This window comes from Syngnathus floridae, chromosome 19 (genome assembly GCF_059516105.1).
Source record: "Syngnathus floridae isolate MCC-2025c chromosome 19, RoL_Sflo_1.0, whole genome shotgun sequence".
Classification (NCBI taxonomy): domain Eukaryota; kingdom Metazoa; phylum Chordata; class Actinopteri; order Syngnathiformes; family Syngnathidae; genus Syngnathus; species Syngnathus floridae.
The window spans coordinates 254,390-266,038 of NC_142431.1; the positions used below are offsets into that span (position 1 = coordinate 254,390).

General features: G+C 53.7%; 3 protein-coding genes across 9 annotated transcripts; 1 reads left to right on the top strand and 2 right to left on the bottom strand.

The window, feature by feature from the left end:
* The first annotated feature begins 41 nt into the window (after nucleotides 1-41).
* Nucleotides 42-6,477, top strand: LOC148381275 (uncharacterized). Of its 3 annotated transcripts, XM_088361973.1 has the most exons (6): nucleotides 42-230; nucleotides 463-666; nucleotides 858-3,415; nucleotides 4,487-4,540; nucleotides 5,547-5,662; nucleotides 5,770-6,477. In XM_088361973.1, the coding sequence occupies exons 3-6, from the start codon at nucleotides 3,323-3,325 to the stop codon at nucleotides 6,044-6,046; spliced, it is 540 nt and encodes a 179-aa protein (XP_088218099.1). In that variant the 5' UTR covers nucleotides 42-230; nucleotides 463-666; nucleotides 858-3,322; the 3' UTR covers nucleotides 6,047-6,477. The 3 variants fall into 3 exon arrangements, with proteins under 3 accessions (XP_088218099.1, XP_088218098.1, XP_088218097.1); XM_088361972.1 differs by lacking the exon at nucleotides 42-230 and having other exon boundaries at nucleotides 375-666; XM_088361971.1 differs by lacking the exons at nucleotides 42-230; nucleotides 463-666; nucleotides 858-3,415 and adding an exon at nucleotides 3,477-4,384.
* Nucleotides 736-9,613, bottom strand: fbxo25 (F-box protein 25). Of its 5 annotated transcripts, none has more exons than XR_015854378.1 (12): nucleotides 9,312-9,613; nucleotides 8,870-8,993; nucleotides 8,538-8,641; nucleotides 8,423-8,472; nucleotides 8,259-8,351; nucleotides 8,092-8,206; nucleotides 7,826-8,010; nucleotides 7,555-7,711; nucleotides 7,323-7,469; nucleotides 7,066-7,189; nucleotides 4,346-4,404; nucleotides 736-4,275 (listed from the first exon to the last, which is right to left on the bottom strand). XR_015854378.1 is itself a non-coding variant. In XM_088361919.1 (11 exons), the coding sequence occupies exons 2-10, from the start codon at nucleotides 8,986-8,988 to the stop codon at nucleotides 7,077-7,079; spliced, it is 1,083 nt and encodes a 360-aa protein (XP_088218045.1). In that variant the 5' UTR covers nucleotides 8,989-8,993; nucleotides 9,312-9,613; the 3' UTR covers nucleotides 736-4,404; nucleotides 7,066-7,076. The 5 variants fall into 5 exon arrangements, 3 of the variants coding, with proteins under 3 accessions (XP_088218045.1, XP_088218044.1, XP_088218046.1); XR_015854377.1 differs by having other exon boundaries at nucleotides 7,555-7,737; nucleotides 9,312-9,554; XM_088361919.1 differs by having other exon boundaries at nucleotides 736-4,404.
* A 166-nt stretch (nucleotides 9,614-9,779) lies between these two features.
* fam110c (family with sequence similarity 110 member C) lies at nucleotides 9,780-11,589 on the bottom strand. The gene has a single exon (XM_088361954.1). The coding sequence runs from the start codon at nucleotides 11,335-11,337 to the stop codon at nucleotides 10,330-10,332; it is 1,008 nt and encodes a 335-aa protein (XP_088218080.1). The 5' UTR covers nucleotides 11,338-11,589; the 3' UTR covers nucleotides 9,780-10,329.
* Between the last annotated feature and the right edge of the window lie 60 nt (nucleotides 11,590-11,649).

Sequence of the window (11,649 nt, forward strand, 5' to 3'; positions counted from 1 at the left end):
AACCGTCCCTCAAAACACTGCAACTGTTTTCATTGTTACGACAGGACAGGTATTTGACATGATTTGAACAGTCAAATCGGCTGCTGCTGCTGCTGCTCTTCGCTTTGGCCACCTGGAAGCAGTATAATACTAAAATGAGGAGAAACAGAGTTGGCTTTCGCTCATCATTCAACTGCAGTGGCATCAGTGTTTTTTTTTTTTTGCAGAAGATAAATAAATAGTCCTTGCTTGTGAGTATTGTTATATAATGTTGCCAGATCATTCTTACTGGGTTCCATACGTACGTCACTCTGTGCTGATTGTGTAATTTAGTGGCTTTTTTGGACCACCTCTCCCATGTGCGTTAAATCCAGCACATCTCCAGAGGCCGGTCTAATCCTCCGCTGACACCGTTGCACACACGAACCGTTCATCGGCACCACGCATGTGAACAACTTACGCAATGACGCTGTATATATCTAGACGATCCGACCCGTCCGTCCGGTGACTGCAGTGCAAATGTGAGACCAGGAGGCGAGGCGAGGCGAGGGTGCCTTTTGGACACACAAACTGAACCCGAGGGCCCTGGAGAGGACTTTTGCCCGTTTGAAGCAGTAGAGGAGGAGCGCAGGCATGTTTTTCTTCCGCATCCCTCGACTGACCCCGGGATACATTCGATACCTCCAGGTGCGTGTGCGTGCGTGAGACGTGGATCAGTCTTGAGGTGGAAATTGGCACTTGAAAAAAAAGTCAGACTTTTGGGAGGGACCCAATGTGGAGTCCAGACAGTTGGTTACATTGACTGCCATTCGAAAAAAAAACACGAGTGAAATTTGTCAAACGTTGAGCAAAACTCAGCCGTCGTCACTTTCTTTCAGACCCAGGCGGTCCTGCAGAGCCGGGAGGGTCCGGCGATGCCCCGCCTGGCGTTCCTGCTGGGATTGATGGGGGTGAGCGTGTCCGGCTACAGCTGTCGCCAGCTGACGCTGCACTGCAAGCCTGCCGCTCGTCTCTTCAGATGAACAAGAGGGACGGACGAGGTCGATGGATGGCGACCGTCGACGGCAGTACTGCCACCGGATTTGCTGGCTTTATCGTCTACATGAAAACTTTAGATGACAACAATTTCAAGTAGCTAACATCCTATTAGATTCAGTGGGCCACAAAAGCGAAATGTCATATTTTTGCGGCGACTTTGCAATTTGGGGGGGGGGTCAGAAACCTGCACAAGATGATTGCACATATCACTTTGACACGCTATCACTTTGACACGCTGAATGAGATTAGTCGACGACGGCGGGCGACTGCTATCGTCTTGAGTGGTGACCTGAACCGGGCGATATCTGAGTGAAAAGTCGCCCACGTCAAAGAAGCTGAGCAGAAAGTGTTTTGTGTTTTTGTTAGCGTAGGAACGTAGCGGTGACCAGGCGTGTCAATCGACGCTTTGGGACGAGATTAGCCGGGAAGGAGGCCGGCCAGATCCTCTTAGCAAACATCCGCTTACATGCGGCAGATTAGAGGTCACTCACCCTGAAATGGAGATGTGACGTTGAGAAAAGAATTCAAATTTAATGTCATATTCCAAAACTAAAGATTTGGGAAATAGTCCTACAAAAAAATTCCTATACTCTGGGAATATTAGGAATTTGATTCAAAAAAGGGAAAATATTGTAGTTCAGAAAATGGATGGATCCGACACTCGAAAGTAACCTTTCAAGTACGATTCAAAAGCAAGTCAACCTCATCAACAGCATCATCTGCTGGCTCAGATGGGACATTACCTCTTGCCCCAATGCAAAACGGTGCCACTGCTAATCACTAATGAGAAGAAAACAAAGACAAATATTTTCCAACTCGATTCCCTTGCAAAATGCTTTTCTTTTTGCAAACGTCAACATTGGCACATTGGCCTGCGCCTACATTGACACGGTGTCGCCGTGACGTGATTAGGGTCGCGGAAAGGTCGGTCCCTGCCGTTTTCCGATCCGATTGTGCTGTGTCGCAGACGCCGATAAGGTCAATTGACGCTACTTATCTGTTTGTTCAAAGGCCGATAAGGAACAGCAGAAATACGCGCTTAGCTGTCAAAAACGAGCCACGGAGGGAGGTTTCGGGCCACACTGAACAACAAGAAAAATACAAAATGTTTTCAAACATTAGATTGCTTGCCAATGTGAAAAATGGAGCAGAAAGACATCCGAGCAAATGCACAGTGGCTGGATTAAGTTCTTTCATAGGATGCCTCCAAAGTCGTGCGATTCAAGAGTTCCGAAGGGGGAAAACAGAAACCTTGTTTAGTCTGGGTTGTTCGTGGAACTTACAGAAAGTGTGTCACGTATGTGTGTGTTTTTAGGATAAGTGGTCATGGTTTTTTTTGTGTGTGTAAAAGTGAATGTCAAAATCATAGCTTTCTTTTTTTCCTGATATATCCAAAATATACGGTGGCAGTTGCGGGCAAATGCAAAGTGTCAAGTCATTGCTGTGGATTGTGACCGTCAGCTTCTCGCTCAGGTGAGGCCCGCAAACAGGGCTGGCTCCATTGTCAGGCTGCTCGCATGGGGAGAAGGCTCTTGTTCCTCTCAACAAAGACGCCACTGTCGCCATCGAACGAACGAACGAACGAACGAGAGAAGGAAGGGAGGAAGGAAGGAAGGAGCGAAGATGCCGCCCGTGCAAACGCAACGCCATCCAGCGCACGTGAAAGCCAGATGCGGGCCGCCGCGGAACACGCGCTCTGGCTTAGCTAAAAAGGTCTCCTTAAAAGCCGGCGCTTGGATTTCATCCGCATTCCTGAGCGACTTACTGTAAGCGCACGCGGCGACGGCCACTGAAAGTCAGGTGAGCCGTCTTAACCGGAGGCAGGGAGGCAGCGCGGCAGCGGGGCGAGCTCGCTCGGCCGGCCGGCCGGCCCCAGATCGAGCGATCAAGGCATCGATTGGGTTCAAAGGTTGCGCTTGAGCGCTCGCGGGTCAACTACGGTTAAAGAAAAGTGAAAAAAAACACAACAATGCACAGAGCTCCGTCCGTGCAGAGGTAGGTGCCTGACGTCACGGGAAAGCGCGACATTGTTGCTCGAGCACATGACTGCAACTCTTCAGCGGGAGCGAGGGGGATGCGGGAGAGAGGAGGAGGAGGAGCCAGCCCAGGTGCTCACGTAAAGACCCAGCAAGCCAGCCAGCCAGCCAGCGGCCAGCCAGCCAACCAGCCAGCGAGCGCGCGCACGCACGCCAAACAAGCAGCACTCGACTTTGTGAATGAACAATAGCTGGATGCGAGCGCAGAGTCGCAACGTTTGGGGAGGTCTCACGGTGATATTGTTGTGATCCAACAAGTGGAGGGAGCCATGTTCCGGAGAAGCAAGAGCAAAGCGTTGGTGGAAGAGGCGCCGGAGGAGGAGGAGGACGACATGTCTTGGCATTTCCGTCACTGCTACAAGGTAACTGACTGGCTGTTTGGACTCTTGTCAACTTTTTCTGCTTAAGTGGTCAAGACATTCCAGGGCTGACAATTTTGTCTAGAGTTGATTCAATATGGCTCCAAGTGAGCGGAATATCTTAAGGACACCTTTCAATGAGAAATTGAAGTCAATGAACAAAGTGGAATCACAAGACGGCAGGCAGCGAGGGAGCGAGTGAGTGAGTGAGTGAGTGAGTGAGTGAGTGAGTGAGTGAGTGAGTGAGTGAGTGAGTGAGTGAGTGAGTGAGTGAGGGAGGGAGATCCCTGAAAGGTTCCGTGTCAGCCACAGTTTGCAAGCAGCTGCAGCAGCAGCTGCTTTATGTCAAAGTGTGGCGAGAATGGCGAGGGGGGGGGCATGATCTTCAACACACAAAACACTTTTGGGATTCCATCTAATCTTATTTGGTTTCATGCCACTGGCTTTTCCTGGCGTATTTACGAGCGGCTCCTCCGCTACGGCTCTGATGTGGTCATTTTGCATCTCGGCCGTCTGTCCAAACATTCCAAGGTTGCACAATAGAACCTCTGAACCCTCGGACGGTCCTTGACTGCCTTTCTCAGGCCGGACCTCTCCGACGTGCTTCTCCCTTGGGAATTTGGACTCCCGCTCCGATCTGAGAGGTGAATAAATCCCACGGGCCTCAGCTCAGTCACAAGGACAAGTCTGAGCTTTTCCCAAGGAGGGGGCGGGGCGGGGCCGGGGCCGGGCTGGGCCGGGGAGGTCACACTTGATCAACATGAAGACAAGGATGACTCTTGCTTCTCCTCCACCACGTGACACTGGACCACATTGGCAGATAGACAAAGCTCCTACGGGATGTCCATCCATCATTTGCTCTCCTGCAGACGTTCCAGCGTAAGCCACTTTGAAGCCATTGCGGTGGATTTGACAAAAACAAACAGGACGGACCTTCGTCATCAGCAGAGACCCTCGCTCGGTGTTGTGAAGGTTATCACTTGGTTCGGGCTCTAACGGAGTCAAGACACACACACACGTGTGTTTGCTTTGGGGGGGTGCAATTGTCTCAACTGGCACACGTGTGCATTTCAGGACAAAGACGTGGAAGGAGAGGAAGAGGAGGAAGCCGTCACGCACGTATCCAAGGTAAACAACAAATTCCATTTAATTCCTTCGGGCAGCTTGAGCATTAGCATCGAGTTTAGCTTTTGCGACATCTTTCCAGATTGTAAAGCAAACGTCACGTAAACATCTCGCGAGAAATGCATGAAAATGGAGCTTTGCTACGGGAGGACGAAAAATCGGTGCAGCAAAGGCGCTAAGAAGAGCACGAGCGGTGGACCTGGCTGCACGCACGCACGCACGCGGCGTTCTTGTCAAATGCCGAGAAGCTGAGCTAAAGCAGAGCCGCGAGGCTCGGCGGCTCCAGTGTTTATCAGTAAACATGTCCATCAGTTAACATCAGCACAAGCGCGTGCTTATCTAGCTCCGTTGCGCGTGCTGTCTTAAAAGGCTGACTCGGAATGGCTCAAAAGCGCAATTTGGAATTCCAACACTTGTTCAAATGCTGTCACACACACACACACACACACACACAATGTTGGGTCGGGTGGAGGCGACGCTGTTGACTTTGTTTGTACGTTGGGCTGGAGAAGGGAAGGAAAGGCAACATTCTTTGAGGGGCTGCAGACATTGGGAAGGAGGGAGGGAGGGAGGGAGGAAGGGAGGGAGGCCCAAAATAGGCCTTTCACTCGGCCATGCAACTTTGGCTTCAGCGGACCTTTGCGAGGCACGATTGGATGTTTTTTGCCTCAGCAGCGACTTCTTCACACGCAAACAAAAGCGGCGTCGGCGGCCTCGGCGTCATCCCAACGGTGGGAATGTTTTGATAAGAGCCAAGCGGAGGCAAAAGCAAGAGCGTCCGTCAAGATTGCTCCATAATCTCGCCGCTTACGAGTCCACCGAGGCTTGAGAAAGAACTCGGTGTGCCGTAGTTTTGCGTCACATGCTTTGGAGGACACGAAAAGACTCAAAGAGGTCAAGCGTGCTTGCTTCAAGCGACTTGGAAAAAGGACACCGAAATGAAAGGAAATGGCAAAATGTTGTTTTTTGCGTTGGAAACGTTACGGCTGTAAATGTCTTCTTGTGACAGGAGGCCAAGGTGAAGATGATGTCCAAAAAAGACAGGAAGGATAAGAAGATGTTGTCCTCCAAAGACGACGAACACTTTTTGCTGACCGGAGAGAAGCTGGCGGAGCGCCCGGCGGGGTAAACGTGCAAACTTTCAGACAAGGCTCACCTCACCACAAGGTTGAGGAGGCTTTGATGGGATCTTCAAAGTGGACTTTCCAAAGATGACAATGGTTTCTTTGCAGGGGTCACAAGAAAGAGAAATGCGAGAAGCCCGACAAAGCGCTTTGCTTCTGGGAAAGCGTCACCATGACCATGAGACACATTTCCCCCGCCAAAAAGACGGACGGGCGGGAGCCATCCCAAGCGCGGGACCACGGCGCCGCCCCAAACGGACACTCGCCCTCTCGGAGCCCCGCCTGCGCCGTCAGGTGGACGTCGCGCGCCAAAGTCAGGCTGGCCGGAATGGGCAGGATGCCCAGGAAGAGTCTGTCGGACGCCGCCTGGCAAGGCCTGGACTAGACCCGGACTAGACCTTCTCGCAGTCACAGACGCCAACAAGGAATAGTTTGAGCGCCAAAGAAGGCGGAATGGTGATTTGCGGCCCCTTTAGAGTGCCTCGTCGTCGCCGCGCGCCAACATATTTGGCTTTGGACGTGGAGGCATCCGTTTTTTTCCTTTCCTTTGTTTGAAATGACGCCAGGTTTGTCGTAGAACCGTCAGCCCGTCGAAAACGGAAGCCGATGATGTACCGCAGGTACGGCTGATGGGAGCGCTGTCATGCATGTCAAGGGCCGAATGATTTCCTCATTCATTTGGTTTGTTTGTTCCCACAAGGATTTCCAGGGCTTTCATAATCAAAAGGAATGCCACGCTTATAGAAAACAGGCATCACATTTGGTTTTTGAAGAAAAAGACAAAGAGAAAATAGAGAGCAGATTTTTGCGAGGGTATCTGACACTGACTTTTCTTTTTGTTTTCGTTTGGTTTCATTTGATCAAAGGAAAAGTGAAGTGGAAGAGGCCATTTTGGTCATCTTGCAGCAGCAGATTGAAGCGCGCCTTCACTTTCCAACGCCAGAGTTAATAAAGAAAGAAGATGGGCAGCAATCCGTCCGCCCGTCCGTCCGTCCGTCCATCCATCCATCCATCCATCCATCCATCCAACAAGCGTCTTTCTGATTGTAAACATTTAATGGTTTCGTCACGCTGGTCGCCGGAAAGACGCACAAGAGGAAGAAAGATTACAAAAAAGTTGCAAGACGGATACAAAAGTTCCACAAGGGCCATAAATAACATTTCCCTTTGACAACTCTTAATGGCGACTGACAAAATAAGCGTCAACAGACGCGTGTGCTCCGTTATGAAGCACAAAACATGGCCGTCCGCCCGCCCGCCCGCCCGCCCGCCATGGGTCAATAGCAACTCTCTCTAAAAGACACTTTGTACATGGATATTTACACACAGCGCTTGGGTTGTTTCCCGTCGCGCATATTCAAGCGAGCCCAAAAGGTAAACAAGGTTTGGATGTGGTACACTCACGGCTTGGGACGCTACGGGGGGGCGGGGCCGGCGTCTAGAAGCGGAAGAGGTCGATGAAGTGTTGCGGCGAGATGGGCAGCAGGCAGCCGTCGGGGTCGTTGGCCGTGCACGGGTGGCCGCAGTCCTGACAAAACAAGCGGGTCGGTCGGCTCATTTGGACCGGAGCGCAGGGAGGGGAAAAAACGCACTTCATCACGCGGTCACAAGAGGGCGACAAAGGCGCGTTAAATGGCAAGAGAAGAGCCTTTCCTCGTTACCTTCCAGAAGAGGACGCTGCAGTGCCTGCAGAAGTGCAAGGTGTCGCCGTACTGCTCCTTGACCGGGTAACGCTTGTGCAGGGTGAAGTACATCAGCTTCCAGTCGACGCCGTCGCTCTTGGTGAGGACCAAATGCCGAGAGAGGTGCTGGAAGACACCACGTTGAAAAACAGCAAAAAGGGAAGGGAAGGGAAGGAGCTGTGCAACAGCCAAAGTCGTTTGCGCCTCTCACCGGCTTGTCCGAGAAGTGGAAATGGCACAGCCGCTTCCACAGCTTGCGGTTCTCGCTGAGCACGTGCAGCGTGGGCGTGGCCTGTCCCAGGTTGATGATGTCGCAGGCGTCCGAGAGGTTGTACAGGATCTTGTTGTGCGTGTACAGCGGCAGGTCGCTGAACGACACGCCCGAGCGCATTTGCTGCGCACGAGTACACCACGCACGCACGCACGCACGATGAGATGCGCTCCTAACCCCAAGCCGACCCGGGCCCCGTTTTCTTCCCTACCTTGGGGATGTGCAAGTCATTGAGCTGCCGCTGCCACTTGACAATGTTGTCTAGTCGACGGAGCCAGACGTCCGCGTTGCCCACCAGCACGCATCGGCCCACGTGCAGCGTCAGCGTGCGCAGCGCGGCGCTCAGGTCCTGCAGCAGCTCCTTGACCAGCCGCGGATTGTAGTGGTCCTCCGCCACTGGCGGCGCCGGCGCGCAGCAAAACGCTTAGCGGAGCCCGCTGCAGGAACCCGCGCGCGCGGCCGCCGCCACCTTCTCACCCTTTCGAACGATCTTCTCCAGAATGTTGAAGTAGTTCTTCTGGGCTGCTCCGCTCAAGCAGGTCAGCTGGGATCTGGCTATCAGCTGGAAAAGCTGGAAAAGGAGAGAGGCAGCCTAAAGGGGCCACAATCAAGGTCGTGCCAGGCTGGGCGGCTGCCTCGCTCACCTTAGCCACGTAGTTGAATCTCCTCAAGTCGTGGATGGCGCTGGAAAAGTCCAGGCGGTTCAGCGCCTCTCCCAGAGTGCAATAGCCGTGACGCTGCGCGCAACGACAGCGACATGACTCGCGTGCCTTCGGCGGGCGGTCATTTTCCAAATGGCGGCACCCACCTCTTTTGTGCTGCCTTTCTGCACGTTGATCCACTTGTCCCTGAAAACAACTGCACAGGCGCAAAACATGGCAGACCTTGGCGGCAAATCCAATGTGCTCTTTGCGAAAACTCACACTGAGACTTGGTCTTGTGGTTGTACAAGTCCTTTCTCCTTTTCAAGCTGGCCAACTGGCAAAGGTCTTGCGCAAACTCGTCGTCTCGGTCAGCGCAGGGGAATCTGTCGGATGACAGAAGGCTGCGGTGACTGCTTTGTTCACCCCGGCCGACAGACGGCTTTTCAAGACGAGAGGAAAGGCGGCAGCAGCAAACAAACAAACAAACAAACAAACAAACAAACAAACAAACAAACAAAAACAACGCAAGCGCAGCTTTCTGGAACCAGCATTTGAACATGGCTACAACAAACTTGATTTTGCAGGCCAGTGTCAACAATGGACGTTCTTACTCCATCTCCCGGTGGATGTCGTCCATGTCGTGGCCGTAGAAGATGATCCTCTTCCAGCCGTGTTCCGTCTTGGTCCAGCTCCATCCTGGCGACCTCCAGTCCTTGCCCAAGAAAGGCATCCTCGCTGGGGAACGGAGGGAGTGCAAGAGTGAGCAAGAGTGAGCAAGCGCTGGACAACGATGGCAAACGTTCGTTAACTCCGAGCCAAAACGCTACTCCTCACGTTCCCAAGACAATACGCGTGGCGTGGCGTGGCGTGGCGTGGCGTGACGTATGACGTGACGTTCTCAAACCGCAAACTCGACACAGAAGGTAAAAGGAGACATGACATTTGCCAGCGACACATTCGCCTCCAATGAATAAACAACCCTTTTCGAACGATAGTTAACCACCAAGCAACATCAACGCTATCGTTTTACGCAGAAAGGAAGCTTGAACTAACCTTGCCAAAGGATGCCAACTACTTTCTGGGCCTTTTTCTCGTCTCGTCTCTCTTCTCTTCTCTTCTCTTTTCTTCTCTTGTCTTCTTCTCGCTCTGCTGCTGGTAATATTGACGACGGAAGTAAACACAGCTGCGGAAGGCTCTCCGCCCACCTCCTCTCCGATTGGTCGAAGCGCGCATTGTTAGCCAGTTTGCTTCTCGGAGCGCCGCTGCGGATTGGCCGGACAGAGCTGTCAATCTCTGCTTGCCCGCTAATCTTTTCTGTTTTGTTTTGTTGGGGGCTGGCTCGCCCCCACACGTGACAGCGGTTGTCGCGCATATACTACCGTTTAGTTTTGTTTTGTTTTGTCCAAAATGGGGGGGATTCTCACATTTAGTACTAATGCAAACTAATAACAACAATGAAGAAGACACCATGATCTTCACAAGTGCGCTAATATGAGCAAGAGTGCAGCGAGTGGTCGAGCATTTGCGACTTGGGCCTTGAACATTTACCCATCTTAATCCATTTTTTAATTCCACTTCCATCAATCATAGGAACGACAGCAACATGACCTGCAGGAGTTTAGAAACAAAATAAACCCGGCAAAATGGGAGAAAACATGACAAAAGAAGCGCAAGATGGAATGCAAAATGCAAAACGTATTTGTTCCAAGTGAAGTACAATCAATATTAAAAAAAGAAGGGACCAAATAATAGCCTGTGGGTGGTACATTTGAAATCTCTCTTACAGGGCACGGCAGGGCAGGGCAGGGCAGGGCAGGACAGGAGAGGACAGGACAGGACAGGACAGGACTTGTCTGGGATGACAGTCAGTCTTGTGAAAGGTATCCAGTGTGCATCAACGTTCTTCTGTTATGCAGTTTCACAAGCTCCAGGCAGGTCCATCTGTGAAACTACCTGGGCTAATTTGTTCTCAATCCCCACTCCGGTCTGTCTGGTCCGGTCCGGTCCAGTCCTGGGCGTGCAACCAAAGTCAGCCGGGAAAGGCTCCGGTGGAAGCCGGTTTCAGTTCAGTTCAGTCCAGGTCTCTCAACTTCTTGCCGCTCTCCTTGGCATTCTTGCAGCTGTACAGCCACTTGATGATCCTCGCGTTGCGCTCGATGACCGAGGTTCCCTGGCGGATCTTCTCGTGCAGGACCTCCTCCTGCAAGCCGTCGCTGCCGTCGCGGGAGAAGCCGTCGTCCGACGCCGACGCGCTGACGCTGCGCAGCTTGACGGCCGTCTCGTCCGAGCGCGCCGAGAAGTTCTCCTTACCCAGAGACTCGACGACCTCCCCGTCCAGGCCGCAGTACTTGAAGAAGGCGTCAAAGTCGGCAAAGTTCTTGGAGTACCTGGAGCTGATGTCCGAGCGGGATCGAGCCACCCCTTTGGCCCTGCCGCTGGCGGGAACGCTCAGCACATGAGCACGAGCCTCTTTTGGGGCCTTTGCGTGAGCTCCGCTCCGCCGTCTCTCGGGCGTCGGGGTTCTGGTACTCGAGCGGCGTTCCCCGGCAGAAGGCGGAGGCGCGCCGAGTTCCTCCTCGGCGCCGTCGGGCTCCTTCTCGGCCGCCTCGGGTACGCTGACGGGTTTGCTGGCCGAGCTCCGAAGGAGTTTGCGCGTGATGTGATGTTTGCGCTGGCCGCCGCCGCCGCCGCCCACCCTCAGGAGCTCGCATTTCTGCCTGTACAGCAGGATGGAGTCAGGGCGCTTTTTGGAGCTGGAGCGCCGCACCTGCGTCGGCGAGCCTCGGGGGGTCGCCGAGCTCCGGTCGTCGGAAGGCGGGCGGACGAGCGGCGGGTCGACGAGCGGCGGGTCGACGAGCGGCGGCCCGACGAGCGGCGGGTGGACGAGCGGCGGGCTGATGAGCGCCTCGCCGGTGGCGCTGACCGCCTGTTGGCTTTTCACGTACTTGGGCCTGCTGGCGGCCAGTCGCTCCACGGCGCTGGCGGCGGGCCCTTTGGCCTCACTCTCCAGGTCCATTTGCTTGCGAAGGTAGTCCGGACCCTTCTCCAGGATTCTGGAGGTCTCGCTGGCGCTCTCCATGGTGTCTCGGTCCTCTTCAGCAATGTTTTTGCGGGCTCGCCGGGATTCCACGCGATCCCATGCTTTGCCCGAGCACGTTAGCGAATGCTGGTCTCTTGCGACACGCGGCGCCGCCGCAGCAGTGCTCGCCTTGCCTCGCCTTGCCTCGCTGCCCCGCCCGAGACAAACACGGGCTTGTTCAAAGTACACCTGATAGGAAGAAGGGCCAAGAGGGCGTGGAGAGAAGAAGTTTCTGGTGTCTGGCTCCCTCCCTCCCAGTCCCTCCCAGTCCCTCCCTCCCTCCCAATCCCTCCCTCCCTCCCTCCCTCCCTC